Source organism: Myotis yumanensis, unplaced genomic scaffold, assembly GCF_028538775.1.
Source record: "Myotis yumanensis isolate MYYU_CA2020_CCGP unplaced genomic scaffold, mMyoYum1.0.hap1 SCAF_12, whole genome shotgun sequence".
Taxonomy (NCBI): domain Eukaryota; kingdom Metazoa; phylum Chordata; class Mammalia; order Chiroptera; family Vespertilionidae; genus Myotis; species Myotis yumanensis.
In genome coordinates this window covers 25581701-25595593 of record NW_027223763.1, presented here as the reverse complement: position 1 = coordinate 25595593, position 13893 = coordinate 25581701, and the positions used below count along the sequence as shown (strand labels likewise).

At 46.3% G+C, this 13893-nt stretch overlaps 1 protein-coding gene across 4 annotated transcripts in view; it reads left to right on the top strand.

The window, feature by feature from the left end:
* Positions 1-10342, top strand: part of COL15A1 (collagen type XV alpha 1 chain) — a 102345-nt gene extending 92003 nt beyond the window's left edge. For 3 of the 4 annotated variants that reach the window (XM_070431086.1, XM_070431089.1, XM_070431085.1), the window contains 8 exons: positions 2154-2218; positions 3523-3651; positions 3798-3860; positions 4211-4270; positions 4544-4603; positions 6270-6455; positions 8119-8234; positions 9240-10342. In XM_070431086.1, the coding sequence (XP_070287187.1) occupies positions 2154-2218; positions 3523-3651; positions 3798-3860; positions 4211-4270; positions 4544-4603; positions 6270-6455; positions 8119-8234; positions 9240-9453 (893 nt within the window). In that variant the 3' untranslated portion in view covers positions 9454-10342. The remainder of the gene's footprint in view (positions 1-2153; positions 2219-3522; positions 3652-3797; positions 3861-4210; positions 4271-4543; positions 4604-6269; positions 6456-8118; positions 8235-9239) is intronic. The other variant, XM_070431087.1, reaches the window with a different exon arrangement.
* Positions 10343-13893: the final 3551 nt, after the last annotated feature.

The following is a 13893-nucleotide window of genomic DNA, read 5'->3' as shown; positions in this document are numbered from 1 at the left end:
TTTGTGGTTTGGGCTGGCATGAGCCAGGTGTGGTGGTAACACACCTGGGAAGATATCTGCAATGTCTGGGCACCAGGGAGAACTTAGTGGGTGACTGGGGCTGGGGCTTTGACTTAGTCTTGGATCTTTGGGCTACAAGTGACAGAAATGTAACCCAGACTAGATCCAGCAGAAGTGACACGTACAGCATGTCAAGGAAAGGTGAACAGTCAATGTGTGGGAGACACAGATGTGCGGCAGGACCTCAGGTACAACCAGAACCAGGGGCCCAACCCCTGCGAGGGTCCTCTGGCCGTCTCTTGTCTCAGCTTCTCTCTGTATGCACACTTCATGTTTCTTCACCACAGACCACATCCTCTGCATGGTGGGAAGGAAATATGGTTACTGACAGCTTACAGCTTCTACTGTCAGCTAGAGATCTTGGCCTCTCTTCTCAATTTTTGTTTGCAAAGTCCTGGGACGGAGCAAGTCTTGGGAAAGGCTTTTGATTGGCCTGACTTGGGCCAGGTGCCCAACCTATGGGCAGGAGGTGGGATCACATGAGAATATGGCAGCTCCTTCTGGAACCAAATGGTTGTAGAGGTGAAGGGGAAGATCCCAAGAGAAGGTGAAGGTACTGGTCCTGCAAAGAAAGAAGGTGCTGAATTGATAAACCATCGGTGTCTTGAGGGATGAGCAGGCATTACAGGAGGTGGGGGAGGGGGACATTACAGGGAGAGTACAGGATGCAGAGGATCTGTTGTCCATAGTAGCCCTACACTAGGGGCCCCAGGACTCCTTGCTCAATAGAACAAAGATTGCCCCTCACATAATGTATAGCAATTCACAGTTTACAAAACACTCCCAGATTCATTATCCCACTTAATTTTCATAGCATCCTTGGGAGGGAGATGAAATGGAAACTACTATAAAACTCATTTCGTTCATGAAGACACTGAAGCTCAGACAGGTTAAGAAACTTGCTCAAGGTCACAAATACTAGGAAGAGGCATGGCTAAATCCGAGTCCTCTACCTGATCTCCACTGGGCATTCACCACCTGTGTACGGATCTTCAAGTCCTGTGTCGGAACTGCAAACTTACTGGCAATGACCTGAAAAATCTGATACAGTCAAAACATCCTTAACTCTGCAAGAGCCTTGCAGAGCTGAGGGAGGAATTGGGGCTTGGAAAGGTAGAAGGAGAGGAAAAGAATTGCTGTAATAATGTTTCTTTATGCTTGCCCGTTTTGTTGGGGAACCATAAACTCCTTGAAAATTCAAAGATCGCCTCAGGGAGCTGTCATCCCACTAACATTTTATGTGGAATTGTGTGTGTGTGTGCAAGTGCATTTTTCTAGGGAAGAGGGCAATAGCCTCGATCTGATTAAGCGCACTGTGACTCTTCAAAAGCAAGAGCCTCTGGCAAATTGAATGCTGTACAATTTGCAAAGCACGTGCCTAGTTTGTATTTTTCTCAGTTCTCATTACAGCCCAGTGAAGAAGAAATGCCTGCTTACCTTTCACAGATAAGGAAGCTAGGGTTTGGAGAGCTTGCTGTTTCCCCAAGATCACACAGCTGAAATCGGGGAGCTGAGGCCCTGTCTCCTGGCCCCAAGGCTCCTGTCACTTCACCTACTTGCCCTCCTTCCGCAGCCTGGCACCTTCTCTTCCTCTTTCTGAGCCCGCTTCCTCTGTTCAGTAGTTTTTGGATGTGAGTGACAGAAAACGCAACCCAGACTGACTTATACAAACAACAGTAACCAGGGGGATGTATTCACTTATAAAATGGAAAAGCCCTGGGCAGGGCTTCATCCAGTGCTATCATCAAGAAGCCCAAATGGACACAGACACTGGAGTGGTGGGGGCTTGCCTGGGGTGGGAATGGCTGGAGGGGGGCGTGTGGGGGGGCGGGTCAATCAGGGAAAAAGGAGACATATATAAAACTTTAGACAATAAAAAAAAAGAAGAAGAAGAAGAAGCCCAGCACTTCCCCGGACCAGTCCTCGTGGCTCAGTCCAGTGCTGGGTCCAGAGTGCCCAAGGTTCAGAGGCAAGCGCCCATGCTTGCAGCACTGCGGGTGGGCTTGCGCGTGCTCCCCTTATGACCGGCTAACACCAAGGTGTTGTTCGGAGAGTGTGGCTTTTTCTAACTTCTCTTTTCTGCTTTGTCGCAGCTGTGGCCCTGCCAGGCCCGCCTGGCCCTCCAGGACAGCCAGGGCTTCCCGGATCCAGAAACCTGGTCAGTATAGCGATCAGTGTGTATCCATCCTCTGCTTTAGACGGGTTTACTAAGCACTTCGGCTACAGTGTGTAGGGGCTGCGACACCTTTATGTTGGATTAAGGCCTCCATGAGGGTCGCATGGGTGCAATCCCACACACAGAGGGTATTTATTATCCCTTTAGATGACTTTGTAAGTAAAAAGATGCTGGATACAAAATCATTGATGATTTCAGTTGTACCCTTTTATTCCTTAATTCACTAAACTAAGTAGAACCAATCATATGACATCAAAAACAGAAGCACCAGAGTGTAAACAGTATCTCAACGGGCCCCGTGCTGGTAACTCAGCCTCCTCTGTTCCGCCAAAGGATGTCTCTTGTGCGGCCAGCGCTCTGCAGGTCACTGGGGCAGGCAGGGCGCCCCGAGGCTCTGATGATGCACCAGCAGAGGGGCAGTGCCTCCCCAGGATGTCAGGAGTCCTAGGAACGCTCTGTGATCTTTGCGGGCTTTTAGTTGGGAAAGTGGCTGCCAAGTGAAAGAACGGTCCAGCAGATAATGGAATTTTGGTATTTGCTGCCGTTGGGGGATTTCTAAGCCATTTTGCGGCACTGTTGTTACTTCAAGGCTAAGTGAAAATTAATCTTTTATAACCCTGCTCCGTTGGAATGAAAACTAAAAGCTCTCTTGGCTGATGTTTCTTTGAGACTTGGTGCTCTTCGATAGACTTTTGCAGCTTCTCTGTCTGCTCTTGGCTATGCCGAGGTGACGGTCTAACCTTTGGCAGCTTTCTAGACAGAGAAATGACAGAGCCTCGTTTTCTACCAGGTATTTAATGTTGTAACTACCCGGCGAGGCGAGAAAGATTCAAGACCTAAGTAGAATTGAAGTTCCAAATGCAACCACATTTGAAGCTCTGTGAGCATCAGTGTGGGACAGCACATTTAACCATGTCAGCGCCACTGAGCGGCTCACAGAAACGGAAGTGGCCGAACTTCCCGACCACTTCGCTGATACCGGCACCCAACAAAGGCAACTCTCCACAGTTTTTAAATGTCTTTATACTCGCAGCCTATTATCTTCTTGTTTTAACATCTCTATTACAACTTAGAGTTGTGTTCCAAAGTAATTCATGTTTTTGTTTTATCAAAAAGACTGTCCTTTGGTTATGAGGAAGCTGTGTATCACCCTTTGGCACCATAAGCCTTTTCACTGACGAAGAAGGGGGGTGGCTTATATTGGACTTGACCAGGAGGCCAGCTTTCCGAGTGTGCCACGGCTCCCATGATAACTGCAGTATTTGGAATTTTAAACGCCCTGACAGGTTACAGCCCTGAGGAGCATGGACGACATGCTGCAGAATGCGCATTTGGTGATAGAAGGGACATTCATCTACCTGAGGGACAGCACCGAGTTTTTCATTCGTGTCAGAGATGGTTGGAAAAAATTACAGGTAATTCTTCAACTTTCTTGAATAAATTGCCTCCAAATACCCCTGAAAAGTAATAATCTACTCCAGTGAATGTTATTTTTTCCATTTTAAAAATAGGTGAACAGTTTGCAGTTGGCTCATTTTCAATGTACTGTTTTTTCTTAAAGCTGGGAGAACTGATCCCCATTCCTGCCGACAGCCCTCCACCCCCCGCGCTTTCCAGCAACAACGTGAGTAGTTTTCCTGCCTTGCGTCTTGCTCAGCATTTACTGAGTCCCCCCTGGTACCCGGCACCAAGCTCTCCAAACTCTGGACAGCCAGCGCTGCGTGGTTCGGTATCTGGTGGACGCCCAGGGATGACCAGGTGCCCACAGAATGTTCTCACTACAGAGTGGAGGCAGATCTGGACCCAGAGTCTGGAGATCTGTTTCCATGTCGTAGCTGAACCTCTGGTTGAGGGGCTTTCCCTCTCTTGGCCTCAGTTTATTCATGTATCATGGTTGGCATAAGCGATCTTAAAGAACCCTTTAATATTTGACACTCGTCGGCAACTTACATTGTCCATTTCTTGACCCTACAGCCACCTTCGAGACAGGTACTATCATCCCATTTTGCAGATGAGGAAACAGGCTCTGAAGAGGTGACTTGCTCTATTAAGGGAATGGGTCAGCTGTAAAACATGGGCCTTCTGCTTCCCTGATTCAGTGCTCTTTCTAAAAGACTGAAAATATTCCCTTCCTTTCTGAGAGTTATTTTTTTTCATTCCCAGTTAAGAGTGGCCCAAAGACCATGACAAACTAAACTACCTTCTCCAGAAACTTTGCACCTGTACCTCAATGTACTCTGAAGAACAGATTGAATGAAATGAAAATAGTCAGAACTGTTTGTTTTCTTTCTTTTTTTTACATAATAGCTACATCCACTTCGGCCTCCACTGACGTCTGTTTCAAGTGCCAATTATGGGAGGCCTGCAGTAAGTACAATTCATGCACTTACCCTGCAGATGCTGAATGTGTGTCTACTATGTGCTAGGTCCCATGCTGGGCACACAGCTCCTACTGTCAAGGTGCAAACAGACTAGCAAGAGAGTCAAACAAAAAAATAGGTAATTACAGTACATTATGCTAAGTCGTTTGGGTGAGGCAATCAAAGGATGCTGGGGCGTGCGAGGAAGGTCGAAGAAGTCTGCCTTCTTTAGAGGAGGTGCCCTCTAAACTAAGATCTAAAAGGCAGTTGAGAGCAGGAGAAAGCCAGGTGGGCGGAAGAGAGTGGGAATTTCAGGCAGAGGGCATATGGAACAGCGGGAGGCAAGGGGGAGTGTGTACATTTCTATAATTCTGAGTATTTCAGTCTGACTGAAGGAGTAGAGTTCAAGAGATGTTCAGTCTGCAAAGGGCACGGGCTAGTCATCAAGGGCCTGTAAGCCAAGCTTCTGACTTTGACCTTCTCCAGTGGACAATAAAAAGTATTAAGCAAGAAAAGGGTATTATAAGATTGGCATTTCAGAAATTACTTTGGGTGTAGTGTACAAATGGATTAGAGGGGACAAGACCAGGGGTCCTAACACCAGTTAGTCAGCTACTCTATTATCTGGACCAGCAGTCGCCAACCGGTGGTCCGCGGACCACTGGTGGTCCATGAGTTCCAAAAGGTTGGCAACAGCTGATCTGGACTATGATCATAGCAGTGAACCTAGAAAAGTGGGCAGATTGGAAAGAAAAGGAAACAGGAGGGGCAAATGTGCTAACTGACTGGATAAGGGGAGGCGTGGATGAGGGAGTTCAAGAATAATGTCCAGGTTTCCGCTGGGGTAACTGAGATTCCTTTCCAGAGTCATTTGCAGAAAGTAAAACTCTTGTCCCTGCTATTAGTCTGCTCCACTATCTTTACAGACCAGCTTTTGCAAAAATCTTTCTTCCTAACTCCCTTCCACCCCCACCCCAACACACAGACAGAGGTTATATCTTCAAAGCTTACACACAACCTTGGGTTGTCATGCACTGATCCTGGCCCTAGTTCAATGTGATCTTACAGCTGCAGAGCCCAATACTTTCTGACTCAATTCAGAGTCTTGAGAGAGATGGTTTGTATGGGTCACCTTGGGTCAATCGCTCACTCCCAGACAAATCAAAACTAGCCAAGATCGCATGGCCTAAGACCAGTTTTTTAAACAAGAGTTGTGAGGGCATTTTAGCAAAGAACAAGGCACGGGTTGGGCAGACACCAGAAGCATGTTCCCTATCATGCTGTCCTTACCGTGCAGGAGTTCACCTGAGGCACCTACAGGCCTGAGGCACCTGTTGGATATCTGAGTGGAGACTTCCAGGAGGGAATAGGATCTGAACATATGAAACACCACAGTGGGTCTGGTCTGGAGATTTAGACTTAGAGTCTTTAGCCAAGCCATGGCAATAATGATGGGGTGGTAGGATTCCTGAAAGAGAATCTCTACAGTGAGAAGAGATTGGACCATTAGGAGCCCCAGGTAGAGATTGAATAAGACGCCCTCGGGTGTGCCTTCCATTCTAAGAAGTCTGGGATCTCATTAGGAACATGAGATGGATTTGGGACTTGGAGTTTGCCTTTCACTCTTTAACTGTACTGTCTTCTCTAATTTTTTTTTTTTTTTTTTTTTGCAGCTTCACTTGGTTGCTCTGAACATGCCATTTTCTGGGGACGTTCGAGCTGATTTTCAGTGCTTCCAGCAGGCCAGGCATGCAGGACTGTTGTCCACCTACCGAGCATTCTTATCCTCCCATCTGCAAGATCTCTCCACAGTTGTGAGGAAAGTGGAGAGATACAGCCTCCCAATAGTAAACCTCAAGGTAAAAATAAATACTGTCCCTGTTGCCTCCTGGGTGCACCGGTCTCCACAGGGACTGGAGGCAGTTGCCACTTTCTGACATCGTCCCAAGTGTGCTGGTTCCAGGCCCAGCCCGTCCCTGATTGGCTGTGTCACTTTGGATCTTAGTTTTCTAATATTTACAGTAGCCTTCCTGCCTGGATGGTATGACTCATGGAGCAGACAGGAGGGAGGAATAATGACCTCTTTCACTTACATAGTTTTCTAAGGTTTACAAAGTATTTTACATTCATTATCTTAATAGGTACTTCCAATAAAAATGGAAGTTATTCTTTTGTCTGATGAGGAAACTGAGGCTCAGGAGAAAGACCTTTGCTCAAAGTCACTACAATTTAGAATGAGTTTCCTTGACCCCCACATCTGGGGCTCTTGGTGCCACCTGAGATGCCTTCTGTAGGGCACTTGCTGAGTGGTATCAGAGAATAGCTGGTAATCACTGGTCACAGAGCAGACACCTTGTCCTGCACCAGGTTTGGTGTCTTCAACACATCTAAGCTGCCAAAGCCTGGGAGATATTTCTCTGCCCCCACTTGAGGCAAGGCAGGGCCTCATAAGATCCTTCAGTGGTATAATTATACCATGGAAGTAGCCGACTCCTTCAAAGCTGCAGAGGTACAGCTCTGTTCCTGCTCACACACATCCTGGGTCCTGACCTCCCACTAGATCTCAAAGGTACTTTGAGACCCTCTGGTCCTTGGGACTTTAGTACTTCCATTTGGGACCCAATTATTTGTATGCTTGGAATAAAAATAACTGAAGGGAACAGGGCTCCTTCAGAAAAAGGAGCAAGAGATTTATCTCCATGATGTGGATTGGCACAAATGTGAAGCTCAGTATATACATATAAAATATTTTCAAACAATGATAAAGACCTAAAACACACTTTTGATGGGATGGGACTTTGTATACATATTATAAGAAAAATTAGTTCAAGAAATAAGATAGTAAAACTGAAAAGGTTCAGGAATGGATGATAAAATCAAGCAACAGATATTTCTTGAGTCCCCACTCTGTCTCTATGATTGAGGTTGACTTCAGTGTGAGGTGACATCTGGCCTTAAAGAATGAACAAATAGCCAAACCGGTTTGGCTCAGTGGATAGAGCATCGGCCTGCGGACTGCAAGGTCCCAGGTTCGATTCCGGTCAAGGGCATGTACCTTGGTTGTGGGCACATCCCCAGTAGGGGGTGTGCAGGAGGCAGCTGGTCGATGTTTCTCTCTCATCAATGTTTCTAACTCTCTATCCCTCTCCCTTCCTCTCTGTAAGAAATCAATAAAACATATTTTTTTTAAAAAAAAAAAAAGAATGAACAAATAGTCCTGGCCGGTGTGGCTCAGTTGGTTGGGTGTCATCCCCTGCACTGAAAGCTTGCCAGTTTGATTTCTAGTCAGGGAACATGCCCGGGGTTGTGGGCTCGATACCTGGTAGGGGGTGTGCAGAAGGCAGCCTATTGATGTCTCTCTCTCTCTTTTCCTCTCTCTCTCTTCCTCCCTCCCTCTCTCCCCTCTCTAAAAAATCAATTAAAAAATCTTTAAATTAAAAAAAACAACAACAATGAGTAAATAGCTAGTCCATTTGCAGGCTGATGTATAATGATTCCAATGTGACATTTTTGTCTCCATAGGGCCAAGTACTTTTCAATAATTGGGACTCAATTTTTTCTGGCCATGGAGGTCAGTTTAGTACACATGTTCCAATATACTCCTTTGATGGCCGAGACGTGATGACAGATCCTTCCTGGTAAGTAGGGGTGGAAGCCTCAAAGTATATGGTATGATAGACAGTTTTAGGAGACAGTCTAATCATGGGATGCTTTTGTCAGCTGCCCCTTTGGGGTGTTGCCAGCATAAAGCCTCAGGGAGGTAGCTAAGGGACCATGGAAACAGTCCACTCAAATCCTTTGAAAACTATGTATGCTATAAAGAATAGAACAGCCCTAACTGGTTTGGCTCCGTGGATAGAGCGTCGACCTGTGGACTGAAAGGTCCCAGGTTCGATTCCGGTCAAGGGCATGTACCTTGGTTGCGGGCACATCCCCAGTAGGAGGCGTGCAGGAGGCAGCTGATCGATGTTTCTCTCTCATCGATGTTTCTAACTCTCTATCTCTCTCTCTTCCTCCTCTCTGTAAAAAATAAATAAAATATATTTTAAAAAAGAATAGAACAACTCAGCAAATCTTTCATCTTCATCAGCATCTACTCTATGCCACACCTGATGCCAGGCCTGGAAGGCACAGTATCTACACGGCCCCTACCCTTCCAGGGCTCACAGCCTACAGGGGAAGACAGACACAGACTAGCTGTGATTACAGCCAGAACATTGCAATGATAAAATGGAGACACAGATAAGATGATAGGAGCACAGGGAAAGTACTCACCGTTACTTGGGGGTGAGAATCAAGAAGGCTTCTGTACCAGTAAGCATTTCATGGACTTTGAAAGATGAGAAAGAAACCCTGGTCTGAGAATGAAAGAGAGGCTGGTTTAGACAAAGGGACCTCATGAGGGAAGGGTCCGATTCACAGAGCACAGAGTCTGATTTGAGAACATGTATGAGCTGGGTGTGGTTGGAACGTGGTGTGTTCAGCTACTAGTAATTAGAAAGAGGATTGAGGATGGAGTGGTGATGCAGGGTCAAACCACAGAGGGCTCAGGGGGTTGGACTTAATTCGCTAAACTTATGCCAATTTGTTCACTGAAATATGCCCGAAGAAGAAAAAAATAACACGACAAAATTACTTTTCAGGCCCCAGAAGGTCGTTTGGCATGGCTCCAACCCCCATGGAGTGCGTCTTGAGGATAACTACTGTGAAGCATGGCGAAGCGCCAGCACAGCAGTCACGGGATTGGCCTCCCCGCTGAGCACGGGGAAGATTCTGGACCAGAAAGCATATAGCTGCGCGAGCAGGCTAATTGTTCTCTGTATCGAAAACAGTTTCATGACCGACGCTAGGAAGTAATGACCTTCCCATGACCTTAAGAGTTCCCCAATTTTTCTTATGTGAAGAGTTGACACTGAAATCTAAAATGTTTAAATGTTGTAAATATTGGTGGGTTTTTTTTATTATTACACATTCATCACAACAGCAACCAAAGAAAACATACCTCAATACACTCAAAACTGAAGACATCAACAACTCAGATCAAAGATAAACATCTGATGGGTATATTGGTGCTAGACGCTGCAGGGAACCCCAGGCAGTGCGAATACATCCCAACACGGCCGAGAGCACGTTGCAGACAAAAGGCCTTGGCACGCTCCCGACTGCATCCTTCAGAAAGTAATTTCCTCCTTTCAGCCCTTGTCGTTGAGTGTAAGATGTCCTTCATGTTTTCTTACCAAGTCGGTGTTTAGAAATATTACCCCTCTTTAAGTTATGTGCAGACCCAATGCTTTATTCTTTAATATACACCCATCATTTGCAACTGCTGTTCATACAGAGATACCGAACTGCTCAAATGATCCTATCCGTAGTTTCTGGTATTATCAGATTTTAATGTTTTTATTTTCTGAAATATTGTCATCATGCTTTAGGAGTTCTATATTTTTGCTACCATCATATTTTAGTATGGCATCTGTTTATATCACTCTGACTTGCTGGAAAAGTTTAAACTCCCAGTTATCTGAAACTAGAAGAGAAATAACACGTAATTCCTACCTTTCCCTTGGTGGCCCTTCCCCCGACCCCCCACCCTGATTTTATGATTTCCCATTTGGCATCTCTTGAATTATAACTGCGATTGAACAAATGGGTTCATGAGGATGACTTTTCTGAGATACCTATATTTCATGCTGTATACTTTGATTTTTTTCCATGTAAGTGAACATAAAAACATCTTTTCCAGGCGCTTTCTTTTGTTTGGTTTTTTTCCCCCTCTAGTTCCTTTATTCTCCACCACTGATGTGGAAGTGGCTCCCGGTGGGTTTACGAACCCTGTCACTGCCACTTGTGTAGTCCTTGGGGATGATCAGAAAACAGGAAGATTTTCCCATCATGCTCATCTGCTCCTGCTTGTTCTCTCCCGCTTAGAGGGGGCAGCGTGGGGGTGGGCAGAAGAACCCCAGTGTGGGAAACAGGATGAACTGTGACTGTCTCAACACATGACTTTGGACAAGTCTGCTTTTTTCTCTCAAGAAGGTTGGGATCAAATAAGCATAATATCAGCTCCCAGTTATTATACATTAGACTATAAGCGCTGTTTACCTTTCCTCATAACTCTGTAAGGTGGGTGTTTCTATCTCCATTTTATAAAAGAAAAGGTTGAGGGTCAGGAGGTCACACAGCTGCTGAGTGATGGGGCTGGTTTCAGACTCAGGATCTGTCTCATTCCAGTGCCAGGATCTTTTCAAGGAACCACCGTGCAAAGCTGCCCATCCGCTCCTTCCCAGCTCCCAGTCTGTGACTCCCTGCCTCTGGGCTTGACCCTGCAGGAGAAACAGCATCACCAGGCAAAGGGCATGCCGGGATATTTCCTCCCATTCTGTTCAGCTGGCTCAGAAACTCAGCCAAGTGAATCTACACGAATAGTCCTTGAGGTAGGAAGGAAATTGACCCCAAAAATATCCAGAACCTCCACTTAGGGGCTTCCTAAATAGAGGAGTGATGCGAATCTCTCTAATGAGTCACGGAATGAAGACAGATATAGGTTGGAAAGCCCAAGAGATGGACTGTTGAGGATCAGGCAGTGATGGGGGCTGGGGAACCTGGAAGACAGGAGCTGTGGAGGAAGGGGAATGTGAGGCTCCGAGGCCATGATGTGAAGCCATCCATTTTGGTCAGAGCCCACATGGCCCTGGGTCACAGAGGGGCAAGGTGGGATGGGCCACGAGTAGGAGAGACCACTTTTTTTAACCTCAGGAAGTGGTGTTGATGTTTATGTCCTAACTTCTCAGTCCTCTTTGTGCATCAGAGAGGGTATAACCCATGGCCCTCCCAGAAGGGACCCTGTATCAACCCCAGCCCCGCTCAGACTCCGAGAATGACCGCTAAAATCCTGGGCCTGGCATTCAAGACCTTCACTGAACACCGCTTTCCTGTCACTTCCCAAGCCGCCGAGGCCCCTCTGCTGGGCTGTTCATGCCCTGTCCCGTCTTGGGAAAGCCCTAACCACCCTAGGTCTAGCCTGGCTCTCTTGTTAATAGCCAGTGCAGACCCTGCTTCATCTGTGACCTCACCCTTTCCCCTGAACCTGCCTGCTTTTAGTCACGCTTCCTCCTCTGATCACCTGGTGTGTGTAACACCCACATCTTGTCACACGATTGAAACACAATGGCTGAAAGGCCTCTAAGCCCTCACCCCACTCCTGAATGGACCTCAAGGCCAGGAAATAGAGGAGTGCTCTCAGACATAATAAGGGAGGAAAGATATGCCAGAGGAGTTCATCTTCGCAGTGTGAATGGTCTTTGGGTCCTTGCTGGGCACTAAAGGTCTGAAGCCTGAAGCAGCCAAGGCCTCCTGTCGAGAGCAGAATCAGAAGGGCAAAGGCACTGTCCCCTATCAACCCCTATCAGGGCCAGGCCCAGGAGGAGGCCGACTTTGAAGGGCACAAAGGACTGAGGAGAGATGGGGGTGGGGGAGACAGAGCATGAAGGAGAAGGTCCAGGGCAATCCTCTCGGCCAACCTGGATGTGGCCACGAGGCAGTGCCTAAAGGAAAATGACAGGAGCCACCCCAGATTCTTGCACCCTCTGGATTTTATGGGGCTTGCGCTGTGCACGGTGTTGCTTGAACCTGTAGGGAGTGCAAGTAGGAGACAGTGTGGAACTCAGGGAACTGCCGGCAATCCAGTAAAGCTGCATATTAGTCAATAAGGAAAACAAGTCAGATTCATAAGAAAAAAAAGAAAAGGGATGTGTTGGCTCATGAAACCAAATTGAAGGACAGAGGACGCAAGAGACTCAAGTGCATCGTCCCTTTGTGTTCTCTCTCTCTCTATCTAGCTCTATCTCCCCCCACCCCCGTGTGTGTGTGTGTGTGTGTGTGTGTGTGTGTGTGTGTCTTGCTTCTGCTTGTGTCTGTATATGGCTTCCTTCCCTCCAACTGAGGACAAGGTTCCTTCATGCGGCAGGGGCTGTTCCCAGACAGCTCCAGGCTTACATTGCTCCACCAGCCAGAGAGTGGCCACAAAGGAGAGAGAAGACTCCCTCTCCCCTCTGGGATCACAGAATTCCTAGAAAGGACTCTGATTGGTCTCGCATGTGTTGTGTGGCCATGACAGTGATTGGCAGCCCCTCCAGAGACAGGTTGTACGCAAGGAATCATCCCTCCACTGAAAATATGCAAGGTTTGCTATCACCAGAAAACAGGGTCTGAGGTGGTTGAGAAGAAAAAAGAAAGAAAGAAAGAAAGAAAGAAAGAAAGAAAGAAAGAAAGAAAGAAAGAAAGAAAGAAGAAAGAAGGGAGGAAGGAAGGAAGGAAGGAAGGAAGGAAGGAAGGAAGGAAAGAAGGAGAAAAGAAAAGAAAAAAGAAAAGAAAAGAAAAGAAAAGAAAAGAAAAAAGAAAAGAAAAGGAAAGGAAAGGAAAAGGAAAGAAAGGAAAGGAAAAGAAAGGAAAAGAAAAGAAAAGAAAAGAAAAGAAAAGAAAAGAAAAGAAAAGAGAAAGAGAAAGAGAAAGAGAAAGAGAAAGAGAAAGAGAAAGAGAAAGAGAAAGAGAAAGAAAAGAGAAAGAAAAGAGAAAGAAAAAAAAAGAAAGGAAGCCCTAACCGGTTTGGCTCAGTGGATAGAGCGTCAGCCTGCGGACTCAGGGGTCCCAGGTTCGATTCTGGTCAAGGGCATGTACCTTGGTTGTGGGCACATCCCCAGTAGGAGGTGTGCAGGAGGCAGCTGATCGATGTTTCTCTCTCATTGATGTTTCTAACTCTCTATCCCTCTCCCTTCCTCTCTGTAAAAATTTAATAAAATATATATTTTTTAAACAAAGAAAGGAAAAGGATCAAGCACATACAGCAACAGGAAAGGGCTGAGTGTGGGGTTTGGGGATGGAATAATACACAGAGGCGGGAGCACACTGGCCTTGAACTCTAGGAGAAGGTGTTTGGACTTTACTCTGCAACTGGTGTGGCACCGGGGACGATTTTAAAAGGTGAGAGATGGGATCAGATCTGCGACCCACATGACTGTCTCAGCAGGGACTGCAGGCAAAGATACTCTGGGGGAAGCTTGTGGTGACTTATGCAATTGCTGACAGCACTCCAAAGAGCTATTAATCCTTTTCAGTATAAACTTTCATATTTATAAATATCAACAAATATTTGATTTGCCAAACCTCCTCAGTCATCTGAGGAGATTAAGCAGTCTCAAGAAGGGAACTAGCAGATCAATCAGAGCAAATGGTTTATATTAAAAAGAATTATTGCAGAAAACAGGAGCTAACTATTCAAAAGTTCAAATTTGTATTTTG